The 23,090-nt window shown below is 33.4% G+C and overlaps 1 protein-coding gene across 3 annotated transcripts in view; it reads right to left on the bottom strand.

The window, feature by feature from the left end:
* The window catches only part of LOC125055250 (lysosome membrane protein 2-like), a 30,593-nt gene extending 8,288 nt beyond the window's left edge, over positions 1–22,305 (bottom strand). Inside the window, exons 1-6 of one of the 3 annotated variants that reach the window (XM_047657628.1) lie at positions 22,172–22,305; positions 12,392–12,617; positions 7,736–7,842; positions 5,652–5,796; positions 4,830–4,971; positions 200–400 (exon numbers count right to left, since the gene is read on the bottom strand). In XM_047657628.1, the coding sequence (XP_047513584.1) occupies positions 200–400; positions 4,830–4,971; positions 5,652–5,796; positions 7,736–7,842; positions 12,392–12,609 (813 nt within the window). In that variant the 5' untranslated portion in view covers positions 12,610–12,617; positions 22,172–22,305. Of the gene's footprint in view, positions 1–199; positions 401–4,829; positions 4,972–5,651; positions 5,797–7,735; positions 7,847–12,391; positions 12,618–22,111 lie in introns of all 3 variants that reach the window. The other 2 variants (XM_047657626.1, XM_047657627.1) reach the window with 2 other exon arrangements.
* Between the last annotated feature and the right edge of the window lie 785 nt (positions 22,306–23,090).

Here is a 23,090-nt window from a genome sequence, read left to right as displayed (position 1 = left end):
CAAAATCATATTCGGTGCCTAGACCCCTCTATTTGCATGCTTTAGCTTTACCAGCCGCACCAGCTCTGTTGTTGGCTCCATGTAGATGAGAAGGGGCCAGCGTGTCTGAACAGGTTGTATCCCATACCAGCACCCGGCCCATCTTCCATGGAATCAAACTCATACCGTCCGGTCTCTTGCTCTTGTTTATATAACTTACACTAAATAGCACGCCCATGTTGGTAGTAGGCACCATGTTGTGCGCTAATGCGTTTGTGGTTTCCAACACAGAGTCCTGATTGTCCCACATAAATTGATATATAGTTTTCTTTGCAAACAGCTCGGCCGAGTGTGTCCTGACCATTATTGAGAAGCCACCCCGTATAAAGAAGTTTTCATTGTGGATCCGGGATGCTATTCCCTAAAAAGCGATATACAATTTATTTATTTATTATAAGTTCAAAAACAACGTGTATGCATAAAATTATACAAGAAAATATGACATCACAAATTTTACATACATACACATCAATTATATTAGAATATAAGCAAGCTAGCAAGGGAAAAAATTAAACAAGCAACCACAAAATAAAAAAAAACTAATAATAACTAAATATAAACTTAAACCTCTTTAAGAGCATAAACAAAGTTACAGTAAATTGGAGGATTGTTGTAAATTAAATTTAGCTCCTAACTTTGGATTTTAAACAACGGTTATTATCTTATTTATTAATTAAATTATATATATTGATTTCATTACAGTGCAGCCACCTAAATTGCTTAAGTATTCGCCATTTTCTATTTACAGGGGAAATGACTCCATGAACACACATGTATAGTAAGTTATTCTTTTTTTTATATAATAGGGAGCTAACGGGCAGGAGGCTTATTTGATGTTAAGTGATTGGATACTCTCAATTCTAGAGGGCTCGTGAGTGTCGGCCTTTTAAGAATTGATACGTTCTAGCAAAGGACCCTAAGTCGAATTGGCTCGGAAATACTTCAGTAGCAGCTGGTGGAATTGTGGTGCGCGGCAAAAACTGCCTAAAAACGCTTAGTTGTGGAACGTCGGACGTCAGGTGATACGGGTGGAATTTCGAATTATGCCTCTACGTCCGATGAGTGATGATGATTACTCTGAGCTGCAGGTATCAATCCGAACAACTCCTATGAACACTCTCAGCAGTAAAACCGGTAAATGTATGTTTTATGTATATCGTATCATGATATAGCTTTCTCAAATTTTTATAAATTGTTGTTTAAAACAGTCGCGAAAAGATTATCTCTCCGCCACTTTGATTGTATAAAAATGGAACGTTGAATTTCTTAATATATATAATTATATTGCAATACGGTCATTAAAAATTGCACTTCCGTTGGTCTAATCGTTGTAATTAGTCCTTAAATTAGTTCTTGGAATAAACATATCACGCTTGTTAAGTATACATTGTTTTAGGAAACCTATCTGAACAATGAAAGTAATCTTTTACATATTTTCAAAACCTTTCCCCAAAAGCTGTTGCACAGTGGAGTGGTAAACACGCGATTCACAACGCCGATACATATTAAGATTTGTTTATTTATGTTCTACGGAATACTAATTCGATGGAAAAAATAGCCTAAACATTCCTATAAAAAACAATGGATACCGCCTCTTGTGAATTCAGTGTTATTTATATATGTATATAAAAGAAAGTTGTGTTTGTTACAACACTTATAAATCGAGAACTGCTGTTGTTGTCGATTGCCGTGGTTTTTGATTTGTTGGATTTGTTTCCGTCCCGAATAGCAGAATAAGCAATAAAATATCGGATAAGTTATCGAATAACAATAAATAAATTAATTAATTTTACGAATGCAAAAACCATATGGTGCCATCTGTTGACAAAACTACGCATCATTTTACGTCGAATTCGTGTCAGTTCAAGAAATTCCGATCATGAGGTGAATGAGGAGATGCATAACCATGCTTTGATCCTGATCAAAAGATGTTGGATATCAGAAAGTGCTTAACATGCAGTATCGCCATATTGACGCTAGAGAGAAGATGCCTAATGTGTAAAACTGCCATTCTTCTTTCGCAATGGCAAGCAATAAAACATTTCTGTATTTGCAAAAAAGTTGTATTAATGTAATACTTAACATTAATGAAATCCTAAAATAAGTTAAATTAAAGTAACAACGATACAATATAAGGTTGTAGGGCGGAACGAAGTTAGCCAGGTCAGCTAGTATTGAATAAGTCAGTCTTTACCGCAACACTAATAAGTGTGCGCAATGCACGCATAAGTGGTGAATCTCTGAGCAAAGCGCGCCCGCGTTGCCTATTGCCTAGTGTGGTTAATCAGTACTCGCAGCCAACCTCTCTAACACATCTTCATTATGTACCCTACCCATAAGGATTTCAAATAGGTACCTAGGAGCTAGGTGTCCCTCCTTACCCCTAAGTGTATCCTACCATCCTTTTGTATTCGCTCGATCATTGACTGTTTATTTACATGTTTCAAGATCAACCCTTTCGGGCGTTTGAACAGTACCAGTACTGTTTAGGTAGATGAGAATATAGAAATGACCACGACCAATCTCTGCAATCGCCCGGGGCAGGACACGGTAACAGCAAAGCCTTGTCCGCATCCAGCCACGCGATCAGCCGTTAAACTCACGGTCCTCTACGACTACAAATGATGTGGAATGGACCTTGGCACAGCAAGGGCCATTCACATCGGCCAATTCGTCCTGTTTTATTAAGCTGGTGGAGGCCGGGTACAAGTCTTTCGGACTCTCCTGATTACTTTTTTGGGTGCGTATTATCTGATTATCTGCATTAACGTTAAGTTTCTTGACCGGTATCGCGAAGAATCGTCTTAAACCCAATAATCGATGTATGTCGAATTATTATTTGAGTTTTCTAATGTTTTTTGTTAAATTATTTCTGACAAATTGTAGACCAATATCGCGTCCGCTACCGATAGTGAATGTAGACATACCCGTAAGTATTATAAAGCTGTCAAATATATTTTAATTTTGACAGCTTCAAGGCAAAAGGCCAACTCGATTATGAAATGTATATGCAACTAACAGAAATTTGATTTTATATATCTATGATAAAAATACGCTTTTAAGCGATAAACCATATTTTATACGGTTCTATGATTAAAAAAAGACTTGATTACATGTGAAGTGAAAATCTTCAAAAGAAAGAATCCCTGTGCGTGAGCGTTCTTAATAGTTAAATCTGTAAAATACGCAATATAAGTATAATGAAATACCTAAAGTTAATATAAAAATAATAAAGATTGATCTTAAAATGTATATTGTTAATTATTTAGTACCATACGAAAGTTTCGTTAAATATGTAAATTTAATAACACTATTACACAATACATTTATTAGACTTAAACAAATTTTCTTGTGTAATAAAGATGTGAAAAAGTTTATAATCAGGATTATGTAGCTAAAACCATCTCTGATTTTCGTGATTTATTTTTGGCGCAGTTTACTAATTAAGTATGCGTCACACCTGTATCTATGTCAATGAACCGGAGAGATAAAAATTGTATTGTTTTTATTGTATGTTTCAATTTTACTCGTTCAAGCAAAATTGATGTAGAATTAATAGTCGTTTGTTCGTTTTTAACTTATTTTTATACTAAGCTGTAACTGGCGGTTTTTCCCGCGTTAATTCCGTCGTGTGACATTATATAACTAACCTCAATAAATGGTCTACACATCAATATATTGCAGATCTCTCATTCTTCGGTCTCATTCACTTAAATTTTTTAAATTTGTATTTATACTTAATGGTTTTAGTTTATAGTTAGTAATTAATTATAATTATGTGTAGTTAAAGTTATTTAACATGGACCTGCGCATAGACAAATACTACTTTTGGGGTCATAATAAGGTAATTTATCAAATGTTACATTTTCTCTTGACTGACTGACTGTGTTTTAATGGAAGATACAGCATACGCTTCCACTTTTGATTAAACATACCCGTATGCATAAAATATCTAATATTTGATGTCAAGGTGAAAGGCCAAAAACAAATTACACTTTTAGCGTAGTTAGCATATAATCTGTGCATCTAAGCGATGAAATCGTAAAAAGAAACAATTTCGTAATTTGTCGGGAAGTAAGTAATTTCAACGACTTAATATATCTTGTAGAACAGTGTTGGCCTAGTGGATTCAGCGTGCGACTCTCATACCTGAGGTCGTAGGTTCCATCCCCGGCTGTGCACCAATGAACTCTCTTTCTATGTGCGCATTTAACATTTGCTCGAACGGTGAAGGAAAACATCGTGAGGAAACCGACATGTCTTAGACCCAAAAAGTCGACGGCGTGTGTATGGACTGGAGGCTGATCACCTACTTGCCTATTAGGTTTAAAAATGATCATGAAACAGATTCAGAAATGTGAGGCCAAGACCTAAAGAGGTTGTAGCGCCACTGATTTATTTTTTAATATGTCTTTATTTAACTCACAAAAGAGAAGGTTATTCTTAAAAAATATTGTTAGTTAAAATGTCTTATTTACGCGAGTATATATATTATATATGCATTAAAAAACCATGTATCATCTAGGACACACGTGCAAATTAAATATATTTTATGCATTTATATCCGATAAAAAATCTTATATAAAGTATTATAATAATTGTATTTCCAGACGTAATATTATACAATGTTTTGCTATTTATAATAAATAACCTAAAAGTTAAAAGGATTAACATTTAAATAAAACCCCATAGTAACGTTACATATAACAGTCAAAAACACGTTATTAATATATTTAAATAAATATCTTCTTAAGACAGGTTCATTTATTCTGAAGATCTCATTTACTTACCAGTACTGCCAAATTAGGTATAATTATTGTAGAGTTGAGATTAATAGTATTCTCCTCCGGTAGATATATAAGAAATCGCTTGGCTGTGTATGTCATAGTTCCGTTATCGTTAAAAGTTATATTATAATGCAGTAATTTTTCTCTGAAACAAATATTTTCAATATAAATAATTAATATCTATCCTAAAATTATAAACCAGGTCGTAATTAAATAAAAGATAAAGGCGGCTTATTTATTTGTTCTTTTATTTCTTCTTCAAACACGCTGAGTTCTTTAATGGATATCTCATATCGGCAGCCAAAACCATAAGCTATTTTCCAGGCCCATTATTGGATTTTATAGAAGAGGGGGCAAACGGGCAGGAGGCTCACCCCATGTTAAGTGATGTGGACCCATGGACACTCAATGCCAGAGGGCTCGCGAGTGAGTTGCCGGCAATTTATTGTTCATCAAAATTTGAATTCAGAAGTTTATTGTTGTTTTTGACTCGCGTAAACTGTATAGAGCTATTAAACTATTTTCTTTTGTAAATTATATTTTTGTTGTTTAACCCCTTTTAAACTGTCTATATTAATGTTTACCAAGGTGAGGCCCACAGGGGGACAATTTGATTGTTAATGGGCTAATTGAAAATTTATTAAAGTTATTTGGAATTTGACTTTCAGTTTTTCGTTATGTTTGAAAATTTACTTAATGTGTCTCGTTACCAATTCCTAATAATTTATTCCTAAAACCTATCATTTAAATTCTTGAGTGTACAGTTCAACTTTTAAATATAAAAAATTATGTTTCGGCATAAGGCTATTTTAATTTTATACTTACAAATATACAATTGGTCCAATTTCCTCTACATTAATTTTGTCATCAGCGCCAGAGAGAAACCTCTCATGGTTGGTCACGTTGAAGACGTACATTCTCATCCTCACCTGATCAGGTGGGTCTGACCACCAGTCATATGGTGGTAAACCTGAAAAATGTGCGTGTATATTAGTAAATGCTATACTGAACTGGTAGTATATGTGAATAAACATTTAATTATTTTACGTAGAAACATTTTAATGAAAGAAGAGTTGGATCTCAATCAAAGCCCTGGCTGGCACCTAATAACCGCTCCGAGCAAGGCTGATTCGTTCCCCGTAATAATACCACACAATATTTTTCGTATCACGGACTTCTAAGACACGACATCAGTGCTACTGCAGTGGTTTTAGAAAAACTATACCGAATTAATCAGAGCAGTGTTGGCTGAGTGGCTTCAGCGTGCGACTCTCATCCCTGATGTCGTAGGTTCGATCCCGGGCTATGCATCGATAACTTTCTTTCTATGTGCGCATTTAACATTCGCTCGAACGGTGAATTAAAACATCGTGAGGACACAAAAAGTCGACGGCGTGTGTCACAGGAATCTGATCACCTAGATTAACAAATGACCATGATAGATAGATCTGAGGCCCAGACCTAAAAAGGTTGTAGCGCCACTGATTTTTTTTATCCCAGTAATGGTAAGCCTTATTATTTTTGTGAACTATTCTTGAATATCATCGTTATTTCTCTGTGTCAGTTATCATTTTTCATTCAGGGCAAGTGAGTGATCATCACAGGTCTTTGATTACTTGGGTCTAGACGTTGACATGACGGCTACACACGATTTCCGTGGCTATTCTAACAAGCAAGGAAAAAAACTATTGCTACATAATATAGATGTTTTTAGGCTGTGATGAAGTTTATACATGTTAATTTTTAATTAATTTGTGTTACTCAATAACGTAAAGGTCAAATTTACGAAATACATAAATATAAACCACACGGCCTATGCAGCCTTGCAAACAATGCAACTAGAAACGATTTCTGTTGAATTGAAATATGAGTATGTAATCATATACTCCGAGCCATTTTGACACAAATAGACCTTACTGACTCATTTTCGCGTTTATAATAAATAGTCGATAGGTCTTCGCACAGACAGTTCCTCGAACTTATTTTTCATAAAAAAATTTAAGGCTCGGCTATGGCGTGGTCTTCACACTTCCATCACATATTCATGAACTACCTGAATAGGTCGTTAGGAATTCATAGACGATGACAATGTGTGGGCACTAATGCCGCTATAAGATGGTGAGACGGCGTGAGTTGACTTGCATAAGTGTACAAATTGTAGGTACCTAATGGGGAGCCCAAGAGGGGATTTCGGGATTTACTAAAGCGCGGCAGATTTTTTTTTTCCCGAGCGCGTCAGATTAAGGTAGGGTGAGTTAATTACATCCTAAAAAGTGTATATTCCACTAATCTGACAATTTGAGATGACGGAAAAAAAGGAAGGGCAACAAAGTTGTAAAAAAAAAACGTCATCTCGACATTCTCGAGCGAAGCTAATTTTTTTTTTATTTTGAAGGAAATAATTCAAGAATAATGAAAAATATACAATCTGACGATTTCCGCAAGCCGAAATAACAAAAATTCGTCGATAAAGTTAAATGCGTGCAGCTGCGTGATGCCTACATATCCTTAAACCGATCGGAATCTACTAAACGGCGTTCTAAATATTTCCCTCAAAATTACATTTCTTGTGAATTTGAACCGAACGGGCTCGAGGATGTCCATGCAACAGTTTTTTTTACATATTTAACAATCTATAGCCGCTTCCCCCACCGATGAAAAGATATATATCATATAACATTTTTTTCTTCTTATTATCTAAGCTTTGCATCCCAATAGGTCTCTACGACGCTCGAGTAAATCCCCATTTAGCATCGTGGGCTCCCCTACCATAAATGATTAAATGACTTTTTGTTTGTTTGTTTGTTTAAATTACCAGAATCACTCGTCATCCTATCGTCTTACAATGCACACGTTAAACATGTTAAAGGATGTATTTATTCAAAGAATCCCTTATGGTGAATACTTACCAGGTCTCATATTAAGTTTCTCCCACAGCATTAAGTCTTGAGGTGTGAAAATGAATCCACTTATCGATAAAGATATCAGAATCACACCCCAAACTGTTTGGGATGTGGTATCTGAAAAAAATTTGAATATAAGATTACTGACAGTTTATAATATTTAGTTGAAGCTGATGCAACTATGTACTTATAAATTAACATAACTAAAAAATAAATAATAGTTTAAAAAAACTAAAAAACACGCTTTTAAAGCACAACAAACTAAAAAGTGAAAAATAATTCCTAATTTAGGCTGAAAATGGTAATTTTGTTTTGTTCATTTTTTTTTTCGGATTATTGCATTGTCATCGATCTTTGACAGGTGCGCACAGTTTGAATTAAATCTGTCCGTTAAAAGTGGGTCAAAATCGAGTCCGAAGGAGTCGGTTACATACATACATACAGGTGAAGCTAATATGAAGCGTGTAAAAACAATAACTAACCTTAAAATATATTATTAAAAGGTCTAGGTAATCTACATAATATTAATTTATGTTAGCATAAGATTTCATCTATGGTTCGTATCTTAATATATAAAACTAAGTCGGGTTTTTTCGAACATTTAAAACTGGAGAACGGTTGGTTAACGGTTGGTTTTGGGTTACTTAACTTACTTTTACTTAGTAATTGCAGAATAACTATAACTTATTATTATTATAATGTCAACTAGGATTGATAACCGGCGATATAATTATAAGTAGGGTTGGGCAGCTAGTTCCTCGTGGTGGAGTGGTTTCCTGAAGGAACTGGGATCTGACGCCGGTATATCCAGAGTAGAAATTACATTTTGAAGTATGGTGAAATATACGAGGGTTGTATATTCTCCTTGAAAATAATTTTTAAAAATCTGTCATAGCCCAGACATTAGATATAATAATGAAAAAAAGAAAAAATTAAAATTTATGTTATGGCAATAAAATAGTTTATATACATAGCAGACTAAATTTTTTTTTTCAAAATTATTTCATAAAGCTTGAAATAGTTACAACAAGATCTTCGTACTTTTAACTTCTAACGAAACATGGCTTTACCTTTAGGACCCGGAAACGAAAAAAAACAACCATCTCCAACTCCAAGAAATTTAAGGCGATTCGATCCGCTGGGCTTGGTTTCTTCTGGTATTACCAAGGGGTGGTGATGATCGAATATGTTAATGATGAAGCTACTATTGCTGGGGCTTTGTACAGACAAATTACAAAGTCATGTGAGGAAATTCACAAGCAACAACGTGGCGAACCCGCTAAAGTTGTTTTGGTTCACCAATATAAAACCACAGGCACAAGTCCAGAGTTGACTACCATTCAAGAAGCTGGCTTGGAATTAATGAACATCTTCCATATTTGTCGGATTTAGCTCCTACTGATTTCTACCTTTATTCGCGGCTAGTCACATCTCAGATGATGATTTTGCCATTGGTAGATGATGAGCAGTAGCAACGGTACACGCTTTTTTAAAGGGAAGAATATGATTTATCAAAACGGAATTTTAGCTTTAGAGAGATACACAAAGTGCATAAACCTGAAAATTAATTTCGTCAGAAAATAATTACTTTTAGTAAAACATTACGTCATACATTATTACTTTTTATTGAACAGCCCTAGAGAATATTGAGTAATTTGTTTATTACACATTTATTATGAAACATGATTACTATCTATAAGAAACTCTTCCCAGGACCTTCGGATGTAAATATTTAATTTCTTAACAATAAAATTATTAGCAAATACTTTCCTTATCACTTCAAAGACATTCTTGGACAATAATGTTAATGGCAGATTCGTGGGAAAATTTTAATATTAATTATAATAGATTTTCTTATTAAAAGTTATCATAGCATAGGCGTGTATAGAAATGCTTGTGGCTGCCCTCTCCTGAATTGTCTAACCCACAAGGAGGATTTGGAATATCAGACTGGATATCTAAGGCAATTCATACAAAGAAAGCTACAATTGGCAATCACTATATGAAACAATAAACTGTGTGATATTGATGCGCTCTATCGTCTAATATGCGGTATTGAATGCCTAATTGTGAAAAGAATTGGAACCATTTTAGAAATGGCCTATTGCTTTGCGCCTAGAGGCTTTACTTCAACACACCCTAAGCGGCTGGCAAGGGCTCTATGGGCACAGTAGGGCTGCTTGCGGACATTGTAGGACATTAATCACAAATTGACTTCTCCTTCTGCCTCAATTAGCTAGCACATGCATGTAGAAAAGCATCGGAGGAAACCAGCATGCTTACATACAGAAAGCGGATTACGTTGCCTATTAAGAATAATGTTAGTTATTTCGACTAAGTATTCTCGTGTTGTTCCCACGAGAATGTAAGTGCGTGCTCCTATTTCACCATGCCTACTGCTGGTATTAATTACTTAAGATGTCATGTGGAACATGGTGTAATGGTTGCAGCTCCTTACAAATATTTTGTAAAACAAAAAACTTGACGATTAAAAAGAGTAGCGGAGTTTATTGCCAGTTCTACGCCCTTGATTTGAGAACTGGCAGTAAATGTAAAATTAGAAGCATTTAGCATTTAATATGCATTTTTTTATTGACGTTCATAAGTGTACATTGTGTTACCTAAATGCATAATGGTTTTGAATTGAATTGATTTATAAATGAATCAAGGAACAGATAACAAATCTGAAGCCAAAGTCAAGGGTAAAGGCGCCATTCGTTCATATCTTATCTTGATATATATATATACTACCACTATAGTGGTATATATTTCAAATATCGAAATCTATCGAAAGTATAAATAAAAACATTTCTATTTAAACTTCTGTCATGTCCTTAAAGATATAATAAATTAGGTCAAGCGATTGTATTCATAGGGCAAACTAGTTTTTTAATATGAATCATAGACTATAATCTATTCGGAAAAATGACTGACTCGTAAGGATAATCTATAATAATTGTAGTTTGTGGTGGCAAGAGAAAACCCGGTAGACCGAGGCTGCGACCCCTATTGTTTCAGGATCTCGAAACAATAGGGGTTCGAATTAGACGCAAGATGCACGAGATAGATTGTGATGGCGAAAGATACTTGCGGAGACTAAGCTCCATAAGGGGCTACATGGCCATTGATGATGATGAGATAATTGTAATTTAAAGTAGGTACACCGCGTATATAGTAGTTGCGTATTTTTTTTATACATAACTACACAGACGTTTCTTAAGGCAATATCTGCCGCGCACCACCACTATGTGGAACCAGCTGCCCACTAAAGTATTTCCGAACCAATTCGACTTAGGGTCCTCCAAGAAAAGAGCGTACCAATTCTTAAAAAGCCGTACGCACAACGGAACTATTGAGAGTCTAAGTGCGGAATCCGAGTCCACAAACCTTAAAAGGCCGGCAGCGCGCTTGCGAGCCTTCTGGCAGAGCGAGAGTCCATGGGCGGCAGTATCACTTAACATCAGGTGACCTGACCAGGAGATGCCTGTTTTTCTGCGGCATAATTTCCTGGCATCATCTAAATACTTTTTATTTAAATCTCCTTGGTCATTCTTATTTATAAAATTATTAAAAAAAACAAAGATATTATATGTGCGAGCATTGAAGTAGATATTAATGTTTAATAGAACTTTACGTTCCACAGATTATAAGACATCACTTTATTTTATGCTTTCTTTGAACGAATGATGAAATACAGATAATTTTAACTTGTTTAAGATTGAAAGTGAAGTAAACATGTTCAATGAAATATTTCGTCATGTTTTATAAGCGTTTTGAATATTAATACGAGATGTTAAAATAATTCATTTAAAAATATCAATATTACATATGAACTTGGTGTAAAAATATGGCGGGTAATTTCCTTTAACAATCTTTTGTCTACAATCGAACCAAGGATTACTGCATTGGGTTGAATATATATATATATATCAATGTTGGTTATATGTCTTTAATATTATTATTTGTGCGTTTGGGGCTTCCAAACAAACGCATGACATTTCAATCAAAAAATTATTTATCGGTTTCAAAAAACATTTTACGAATTACGTTTCAGTGTCTCCGTGAAATAATGAATTCATTATGATCCATTATTACAATATCTCTCTTTCAAGATAAATCAATCGGAGTAAAATCAATTATTATTATAAAGATCATTTAATTGAAACAGTGCGTATTATCAACGCGAAATGCGTTGTATTGCAACGCTTTCTAGACCACCAGATGTTACGCTTGTATTTGACATTGAATATTCAAATTAATATAAGCGTACGCGAGATGAATGATAATTTTAATACAATCATTAAGTAGCAGTTAGCTGACTAATGTTGTTGTATGTTGTAATTAAGTTGTTACTTGCTTTGTAAAAGATGTCGAATTGAATTTTAAAAATTAAATATTAGAGAGACTCCGAGCAAGACTAATTTGATTTACAATATTACTTTAAATGTGTTTAATTTAAAATACAATTATTTTAATTTTTTAAGGTACACTGCCACAGGGACCAAACTTTTTTAAATTTGTTTTGATTTTTTTTTAAATAATTTTTTTATTACTTTGTAGGTTAAGAACATTGTAAACACTGTATACTTATCAAATAAATTGTTTAGTTAGTTTAAAATTATACATAAAAATAAGTGTTATCTATACTTTAAGAAATAATACTTACTACAACAGAAACTCTTTCTTTTAGTCTCCTTTCTGACATCGTCACAGATCATAGAGTACCGTGTTCCTAGAGTGCAATCCTTCAGGCAGTTTTTGTTGTCATTGGGTTTGTTAAGTAAACTATTTAGCGAATCACGGTTACTTCCCGCTACAGAAGTTGAAGCTGCCTGTGATCCTGTGTCATCCAGATTGACGGTTGGCACTTCCTCCGCCATTTTGGAATCTGAAATTATTTTTTTTTTTGTTATTTTTCACATGAACATCATTACATTCAATAGGATGAATATAAATGTTGCATCAAAAAAGAAGGTGGGCTGATGACTTGAAATAGCAGGAACGGACTGGCAGAATATTGGCAAAGCTTCCACTCAAGAGGGGTCCATATCCACAGGCAACATATTACTATTACTACTACGATGGATAAATTTTGTAGCTGGAAGGCACATATTGAAAAATTACAGAACAAAATAGACAGTTTTGTTTTTGTGTTAAAACGACTAAGGGAAACTGTTAACCATGCTACGGTATTAGCTGCTTATCATGCCTATGTTTCATCTATACTTAGATATGGAATTATAATTTGGGGAAATTCAGTCGAAGTAAATAGGGTATTTAAGGCTCAAAAGAAATTTGTGGAGCAAACTGTCTTGATAGGTGCGTACCTTTATTTAAGAAGCTCAAAATTTTATCTCTTCCATGTATGTATTTATATTTTAGAGATATCCTTATTCGTGCACAGAAACATACATATTTTTAAGTCGAATGTAGAAGTTGAAGTAAGAAGTAGACATGGGAAGAAATTGGCTGTGCCAAAAATCAATCTGGAACTGTTTCGGAAAAACAGCTTTTGTATGGCAATTAAAGTCTACAATAAATTACCAAAAGAATTAAAAGATCTTCCGTCTAGATTCTTTAAAAAGCGACTTAGTGAATTACTTTTAGAAAAAATGTACTATTCAATAAATGATTATTTGCATGAAACACCGTAATTGATATAAAGCTAATGATGTAATGTATATATGTAATATAATAGACTAGATAATATAAGAATTGACTTTGAATAATAATGTGAAATTCTTTAAGACAAATTTGCGCGCCATCGTGTGTGGCAGAATATGCGAACGATTTACGATTGTATCACCTTAACATTTTGTACCATATTCTTGCAAAAAATAAATTATTATTATTATTATTACTAATATTTAGCTCTAAGTAAATATACCATATTATATATTTTCATATGTAATATTGATATTTTTAAATAAAATTTTTTAACATCTCGTATATTCAAAACGCTTATAAAACATGACGAAATATTGCATTGAGCATGTTTACTTCACTTTCAATTTTAAAAGTTAAAATTAACTGTATTTCAACATTTGAAGTGGAATTAAAGAATATGGAAAAAAGGTTTCATTATTGACATCAACATTTAATGGGATCAATAAAAATGTTGCAACAATGTATTAAATTATTTCCTTTTGAAAGCTTCTACCCTCTGTTTAACCAATCAAACAACAACGAGGGAAGTTCATGCGCTATCTTAGACGTCAATCTACGTAACTACGCGTTTGAAGTAAAAAAAACTTTTTTTTTCTTTTTTTTAATTAAAGGCTGGCTTAATCAGTTCTGGAAGCTATGTTCCTATTGTCCTTTACATAAATGGCCTGCATTTAGACTACAATTAAAGTTTGGATGTTCGCACGATGTCATTACATAGAAGGTCGGTTGAAGGTAAAGATGATGTACCCTTGACATTGATTTAACACCGCAAGCCACAAACAGTAGAGCTTACGAAATATTTTTTGTATTATATTGTTACATTGGTAATAGATTTGTAGCGTGTGTCGTCGCGCGTGGTTTCTTCTTTAAGTATTTGTTTTTTGTCTATCCCTCCAAGTTCCCGGTGTATGTTAGGTCACTGCCGGGGATCGCCTCTTTTTGGAACCAGCAGCCAGGAGTGGTATTTACAAACTGATATGACTTAGGGGCCTTCAAGAAATTGAGCGTACCATTCCCTAAAGTATCGGCAACACAAAAGCGGCAGCGCTTATCACTTACTTCAAAGTGATCCTACGAGTAATCTTTATTTATATGTTTAACGCTTTTTGAATGGGGTTGAATTTTGAGCAAACCTCATGTGGAGTCATGCTCCAAGGCAAAGTTGGGACATGTGCTCCGAATGGGGGGTGACAGAACACCAAGGTCATTACTGGCCTCACAACCGGGTGGCAAACGAAAACCCGGTAGACCGAGGCTGCGTCGAGATGTTCGAAGACTTCTGTCCTTTGTGGGCCTTCCACCAGGGGATGTAGAGCCATTATGATGATAATGATGGGAGTTAGTTTTGCTATTACATACGTGGCCTAGGTTATTGTGTATGTTATTATGGATCTCTTTTGGGTAAAGGTATCCTCTACAACTTTCCATTTGGATCTCCCACTTTTTGTTTTTTCCATCCATTTCAGCCCAGATATTTCATATTTTTGCGATCGCTACAATATTACAGATATACTGATATAAACGAAATTCGTGGAGATCTTGACAATCAAAGGGAACAGAGTCCTTGCTGAGTTATGTTAAATATTATATGAATTCTAGATTGGGAAAAACATCCAAATTATCTATTATCATCGAATTAACAAAAGCCAGCCAAATATTACATATTTGTTTATATATTCGAATTAATATTGCAATTTTGGCGACCTCTATGACTTCACACATTTTAAAAAAGTTAACACCGCGTGACGTAGAAGATTTTCCTCGGCAAAACCCATTTGACATTAGGTAACATTCAAATTAAGAATCTACAAGGCTGACCAAATACGGTTCTATAATGCCGGCCATACACACTACGGTCTACCGGAGAGATCCACCTGCGCAGGCATACCTGCACACAGGCATACCTGCACAGGTGGACTCGAAAGAATCGATTTTCGATCTTGCACCGGTCGCCTGCGCAGGTTCAAAAACCTGCACAGGTAGGTGCGTATGGCCGGCATAAGGAAGTCTCTAGATGCATTCCCCATAACTACCAATGCTTTTAACAATACAAAGAAAAGAGCAGGTAAAAAACCGCCAGCAAGGTTCTGCTTTAGTGATACTCATGTAGCGGTAATCTGCAATCAGTGAGAGGATATCATACCGTGAATCGCGGTATCGAAGTATTATCAACTGCATATGCAATCTGCATAAGCCACTGGGGTAATACTTCGGGCTGGCCAGTCAGTACTTCGCCCTGTCGAGGATCCTCTCTTTAGGTTGGAGGAAGACTTCCCTTAATTTACACTGCGATCTGACATGAGTAATGCTAATTCAGTTTAGATTTTATCACATTTAATTGAACTACTTTGCATTAATCTTAATGTAGATTATTTACTGATAACTTTTAGATGCAAATCATAACATGACCTTTAATGCTAGCTAATGCTAGATCAAGGTTTATATGGATTATATTAAGTTCTTTACTATGCTCTGCTCATAAACAAATGATCAGTCAGTAAAAAAATAAGTGATTCTAAGTGAACATTAAAGAAGAGTTAATAGGAAACTATAGCTTAGATTAAAAAAAACTGTAATGAACACTAGCATTCTGGTCCTGGTCTACGGGAGCCAAACCTGGGCGTTTACGGAAAGAGTGAATCCGAAAGTGACTAGGTCCCGAGAGCAATGGAGCGGAGCATCCTAAGAATCAGAAAGACTCACAAAATACGATGTAACCACATCAGGGCGAAAACTAAGATCACAGACGAGCTAACCTTACAGCTGAAATACAAAGGGGCAGGGCATTTTGCAAGATGAACAGACAAAAGATGGACCTTCGCTGGAGGGGAGATCCAGGAAAAAGTACGTGGGACGACCTCATTGATGGCGAGGCGATGGGTGGACAACTGCATCATTTACATGACAGAAAACTTTTGATTTTTGAAGTTATACTTCTTTAGGCGTGTTATGAAATGTTGATGAGAGTGAAATTTCACCGTGACACAAAATTAACAGAATGAAGTTGCCCACGGAAGATGCTACGGCATTGGACATAATAAAAACAACATTCGAATAATAATAGAATTTATGTTACACTTAATGTAAGAGAATAATAATAAATATTTATTTATTTAATTTTTCAAATGTAAACTGAACTTTATTGACTATAATGACTCCTTTTCCAGTCTTTGATTATTTAATTGTAATTAATTATTTACATGCAATCAAAAACTATAGTTTAATAATGCCAAAGAAGTATAACTTTTTACGCGCGTACATAAGTACGCGCACCCTTTTTTGGAGCTATGGATAGGGAAAGCAAAGAACAGATCCAAATGGGGAAGTTCAGAACTTCGAACTTCGCCTTTACCTAAATAATAAAAAAACTAACACAAATTTGATATGTAATTTTTATAGTTTGGATTTAAAGTGGCATTATTATTATTAAGTGAACAATACTGCCACTTCTGAAATTAAGGGTTAATGACTAATTGCAAGAATCTCTCCGCCACTCTTTAATGTTCAAGTTTTACAACTACTTGTAAGACGTAACCATTACACTCATTATATCTAAGCAAATGTAGTGGATTGGTTTTTAACCAAGTACCAAAAAAAGCAGGTTATATATAAAATTGATTTTTTTCCCATTCACTATTTAACCAAACGAAGTTGGCGCAACAAATTGCAATCTTAAGTTTGGATGAACTTTATCTTTATCTAAATGTATTAAAAGCATGAACTTGAACAAAGTAACGTCGCACTTTCATATCTTAGACGTCTGATCTTTGGTAACCTTTATGTCTTGTCTTTACTCAAAGATAAAATGTATATAATACATTAACGAATATAATATAATACAAATAATATATTTCCGTTCACCGTCTACGAGCAGTGTTGGCGTGCGACTCTCATCAATGAGGTTGTAGGTTCGATCGCCGGCTGTGCTCCAATGGACTTCCCGTATATGTGCGCATTTAACATTCGCTCCAACGGTAAAGGAAAACATACTGAGGAAACCGGCTTGTCTTAGACCCAAAAAGTCGGCGGCGTGTGTGACACGATGCTGAACACCTATTTGCCTATTAGATTGACAAATTATCATGAAACAGATATGTGAGGCTCAGACGTAGAAAAACACCCATTGGTCCAGTCAGATTTCGAACATACGACCTCAAAGCTATACCATACCTATAGATTATTAAAGATATAGACTACTATACCTATAGACACCTTAAAGATATAGTAAGTACTGTTATTAGTTAAAATTGCGGCCACATACTTAGAATATTGAGTAATTTTCCATTTAGCTAAAAAGTTTAATTTTACAATACAAAACTCCATCTACCCTAAACTCAATCGGTGCGAACTAATATAAAAACAATGAAACATATTCAATATAACTAGCGGTTGATGTCAGCAAACCAAGTAGTAATAATAATACTAGCAAAAACAGTATTATGACTTTTTACGATACACATGATATTTTTTTTTATTTTAAAAATGGTCGTGTAATATCGTGATCGTAATCAAAATTAATCTAACGTGTTTACTTCGTTTAAAAATAATGGTAACATTCAAAAGTCTTATGTCAAAGTCGAGTACGTTTTTGGCGGGAGGCAGCCCTCTTCGAGTTGGCAAGTGTACAAACGGCGGGAAGCGACTTTATAAACTATACCTTTTAGTTCCCTCTCTATCTCCTAATATTCATGTTTATGTGTTTTTTTTACGTATTTTATTATTAAGGTATTTTTAAAACATTTTTCGGTGACAAAGTTATTTTTTATTACTTATTAGGGTAAGATTTCATCACAGGACTTACCGTGAACTATGACTCATTGACTCTATGATACATTCTTGACGTACGGAATGTTACCCTTATTATTATTGGTTTTTTTTCTGTTATCTATTGTCTTCTGCCATATTGGGGTCTAGTGAAAATCAGTGTTACACATTATGTGCTAAGCACCCTTTTCGTTGCTTGTCTATTATTATACTTAGGACGTTCGTCTTAAATCAGTTTGTCTATTAAAAAACGTCGCATTCAATACTTTATCAATTATAAATGACTGCGGGAAATGACTTTATTATAAACATGGATGTTAAAAATATAAGTATTGAACTAAAAAACTTGATTAAAAACACTTTAATTCTGTTTGCTTAAGTAAGCAAAACATTTGATAAAAACTTTGTTTGACTATGTTTTGTTTACAATAATAATGGCCTGACGAATTATTCACGTCTGCTGCTTGTCAAAATACAAGAAACACAGGCAAAATGGTGATTTTTGCCTATGGTTTCAAAGTCACCCAATGGGGTAAACATATTTGGAGCTCCTTAAATAACGATCTTGACTTTATTTATACATATATTTTTTGTAATTATAATTTTTTTTGATTAGTTTTTTTTTGTAATGTTTGTTTTGCTTAATAATTGTTTTGATTGATATTTGTATGATCTCTACATGTATGTCATATTTGCCTGTAAGTGCTTATCACATTAAAAATTGTATTTTATGTTTGTTTTTACCAATGTATCAGTGTGGCAAGCTTTTTATCAATGAATATTTTTTATGTATTATAAATATCACACATATTGTTATTATCACATGCAGGTATAATAATAAATGTTGTAAGTAGGGTTGGAATAGTAGTAGTAGTACTGGAATACTAGCTAGTACATAATCTAAATCTAGGCAAGATTAATGGATTTCAAGTTAAGCGAAGTGTGAGTTCATTGCTCCCATAACTTTATAACGGTGGCCATACATTTCTTGATTTAGATAGAGTTTTATTTTTCTAACCGAAGAATAAAAAAGAACGAAACTAGAACAAAAAAAGTGAAATCGACGGTTCACCTTGCCCGCGTTTGTGATGACAGTTGGGTTAAAGAGGAACTTGGAATGATTCAGTGGAAGGAAAAAGGAGAGGACGCCCACCAGAAACCTGGGAGGATTAAATAAAAGAGATGCGGGGAAAGCTTGGAAAATAGTTGCGAAGTATATTAAATACAAAAATAACATTAATTTAATGTAATCCTTATAGTACTCGAATATAGATAAAATAAAAAAAATATTTAAATAGTTTCTTAAGTTGAAATGGGTATTTTAACTTTCTATAAAAATGAGTACAATTTCGCGTCACCGCAAAATAGAAAAGGAAGTAACATTAATTATGCATTTAATAGATAAGAGATTCACGCAAATTTTGACACTAAAAAGGCAAATTATTTATACAACAAAATGCTTTAAAAACAATACCCTACTATTTGTATTGAAATACCAGAATTTCTTATTTGTATAATTAGGCCTAAAGTTTTGGTACTTAATTAGATCATTATAAAATATAATAATGAACATACTATCAGCCATATAATAAATCCGTGTTCCGTAAATCTTTTCAATCTATACTATGTATAATCATTTTTAGCAAAACAATAAATAATGGCGACCCTACGATATTACCCAAGTATATGTAGTGAATGTTCGTTTACAATCTGTGGTTACTAAGTTCAGGGTAAACTTATCGCAGTTTAGCTATAAACAAGTTTTTTAATTATTTAGGACTAAATACTCACTGGAGCTAAATATCATTTTGAGTGACATCGCAAAAAAAAATTCTTCATAAAGTACTACGTATAATTAGTAGACTGTTGCTGGTCAATTGGTCTCAGGTTCGAATTCATAAAAATAATTGCAAATTTTATAAGAAAACTAGCTGACCCGGCAAACGTTGTTTTGCCATGTATTTTATTTCTATGTAACATTTTTTTAGTTCGTAGTAGATTTCGATTCGATAGAACCTTAGTAGATAGAGGTTGATCGTAGAGCGGTAAAAATTAGGGGTTGTATGATATATCATAATAACTAACTAATGTTCAATTAGTTAGTAAACAAATGTAGTAAGCGGTAAATAGATATTAAACATCTAAACGCCGTAGTTAATGTCTTATTGATGTGTCCATAAATATATTCAATGTAAATGTTTTCTATGACATGTGAACTTTGGAAAGTAACACAGATCTTCCACGTGTTCAATGGGATACTACGGAAGTCTAAAATATAGTATAGGCAGTTGTAAAAAAATACTTTTTATTAATTCATTTGAGTTATATAAAGTTACTAGCAGACCGGCCAAGCATTGCAGTGGCTAAGGTTTTAGTTATATTACATATTAGTAACCTATTTAAGGGAAACGGTAGGAGAATACCAGTCATGGGGACCACCATGCTTTTTTGGTGGTAATGCCATTAAATTGTAGCTTATGTGAAACGTTCGTTCTTTCAACACAGCGCCATCTGTTAGAATTGTAACTATTAAATAATAAACACATATTTTGCAATAAAATAATATTGCGGGTATAAATTGACATGTAAGCTATCTTATCTTTTAAGTTAGATCAAACTGCACACGGTGTGCAAATTTGATTGAAATCGGTTCGGTAGTTTAGGAGTCCATAGCGGACAAACAACGTCAACGGTTCACTAAAAATACACATACATCAATGACATCTATTAGAAATTATGTATAATAATTATCTACTAAAACATAGTATATCTTTCCTAAATTATTAAGTATTTTTGTTTCACAGATGGTACAATAATTAATCAAACTAATACAATATATATGTTCGGAATGTTAGTGGGTAAATGTATTTTATGAAACACGTGCTAACAATTAATTCATATATTCAAATTAAAAATAACATTAATTATTGTATTTCATTATCAAACATGATTATGACCTAGACAAAAAGAATCTATAAACAAAATATAAGTAATAAATATGGAAAACAATGTCGATGGTAACATGCCATAAACTACAGAGCCATCTACATTTACAAAGGTTACACTTTTGTGGAACAGATAAGTATATCATTCGTAATAAAAATTATTCGTTTTGAGAAAGTATATATAACATAGGAACTTATTAATAACCTGGTTTACGCGGGAAGATAATACACATTTAAATAAAACTTCTTTTTCGCGAATTAATTTCATTATTTACATAACTCGACGTTTTGAGTGCTTTTTAGCAATCATGAGACAGTTTTTACATAGTAACTTCTTTTAGAGTAATAAGATACCTTATTTTTAATCTATTGTAGTGTTTATCTGGTATATTAAATTTATTTATTATAAGAAAACACATCACTAGAAGAAAAGCGATTGATGCGAAATGTAGGTATGTGATAAAATAGAAAAAAATAAAACATAAACAAACATGCGCCAACGCCAATTTTTAGAGAAAAAAAATCATATTATAGGAAAAAATATTGCTTTGTTTCATGTTTTGTGTAGCGTACAGCCTTTTTCTGTTTCTGTTAGATTTAAGATATTTCTTTTAATTTTAAAGTATCGATACGCAAATTTATATTACACCAATAATTAATATACTCGTAATCAAATCTAAAACTAGGGAAATTGTAACAAACTTTTTACAGCTCACGGAAAAATATTTGTATATTTAACTGCTGGACATATTTTGTTAAATTTAAGTATTGACATAAAGAAATTATAGGGTTATTTATTCTAAATTTTATGAAGCAATGATTCCAATGCATTATGTCCCTTTTTATAAATTATACAAATTTCTCTCAAAGAAATTATTACCAATATTGTTAAAGAGTGAATATCGAAGTAAAATCAGCAATAATGACTGATAAGACAATTATTTATATTTATTTATGTTATATATAAATAATACAATTATTAATAATATATTTTTAATCAAATTACCTCTAACGTTGAATAAGTAAGTCACAAATACAACGGCCACCTACAAAAAAATAAACTTACATTAATCTGTATCCCAGTCACAGACAATCCATAATCACTTAAAACAATTAAAATTTAAAAAAAGAATACGTCGACTGCGTCTCTCGCGCGCGTGTTAACAGCGAAGTGCGCTGCGACCTTTTACTTGAAGCTTACCATTCATCTGGGCTCAGGGTTAAAGGCTACACGCTTACATGAGTTTTCACTGTCTAAGCATCTTTTTTGTGAAGGACATACACCGATGTAAAGCATCAATAATTTCGCGTACACCCAACTAATGACCCTTGATATTTTTAGTTGTAAATATTATGTAATTCATACCATAAGGTCGAATAATAACTCTGCCGGAAAATATTAATAAAACACTATCTAATGTATGAAAATAATTAATGTAACATATTATATAATCGTTCGTAATCGTCACTTACATACATTACAGGCGTATTTAAGAACACGCCCTAGAAGCTAGGAAGGAAAATAAAGGCAGAAAATTTTGATCACGCAATTATTATTTTTTTATGAATGAATTGCAACCGATTCCCAAATTATATCTAATTTGTTAACTTATTCCTAAAAATATCTTTTATTTATAGATAGCCGGGAAAGATTGGAAAATAGTAGCAACGATGAGAATGGAAGAAACAAATGGAAGAATTTGGAGGAGACCTTTACTCTGTCAGAGGTCGTGTAATAACTTAACATAAACTTAATGTAATACTTTTTATAGAACTCGAATACATACTATTTTATTTATGTATAATTTTGCAATTTATAAGAGTAAAGGTAAAATCTACAATATAAGAACCCTCTGAATATTAATCCAGTTTCGCTGCAAGGATCTTGGCTTGACAGTTGACACCTGTTTTTTTTAATAATTCTCTTTTATAGCTATTCTGTGCTGTCATATTGTTGATTTATGGATCGATTACGATATTTTCCC

This window comes from Pieris napi, chromosome 13 (genome assembly GCF_905475465.1).
Source record: "Pieris napi chromosome 13, ilPieNapi1.2, whole genome shotgun sequence".
NCBI classification, from domain to species: Eukaryota; Metazoa; Arthropoda; class Insecta; order Lepidoptera; family Pieridae; genus Pieris; species Pieris napi.
Note: the sequence above shows the minus strand (reverse complement) of the source record. Positions and strands in the feature narration are given on the sequence as shown.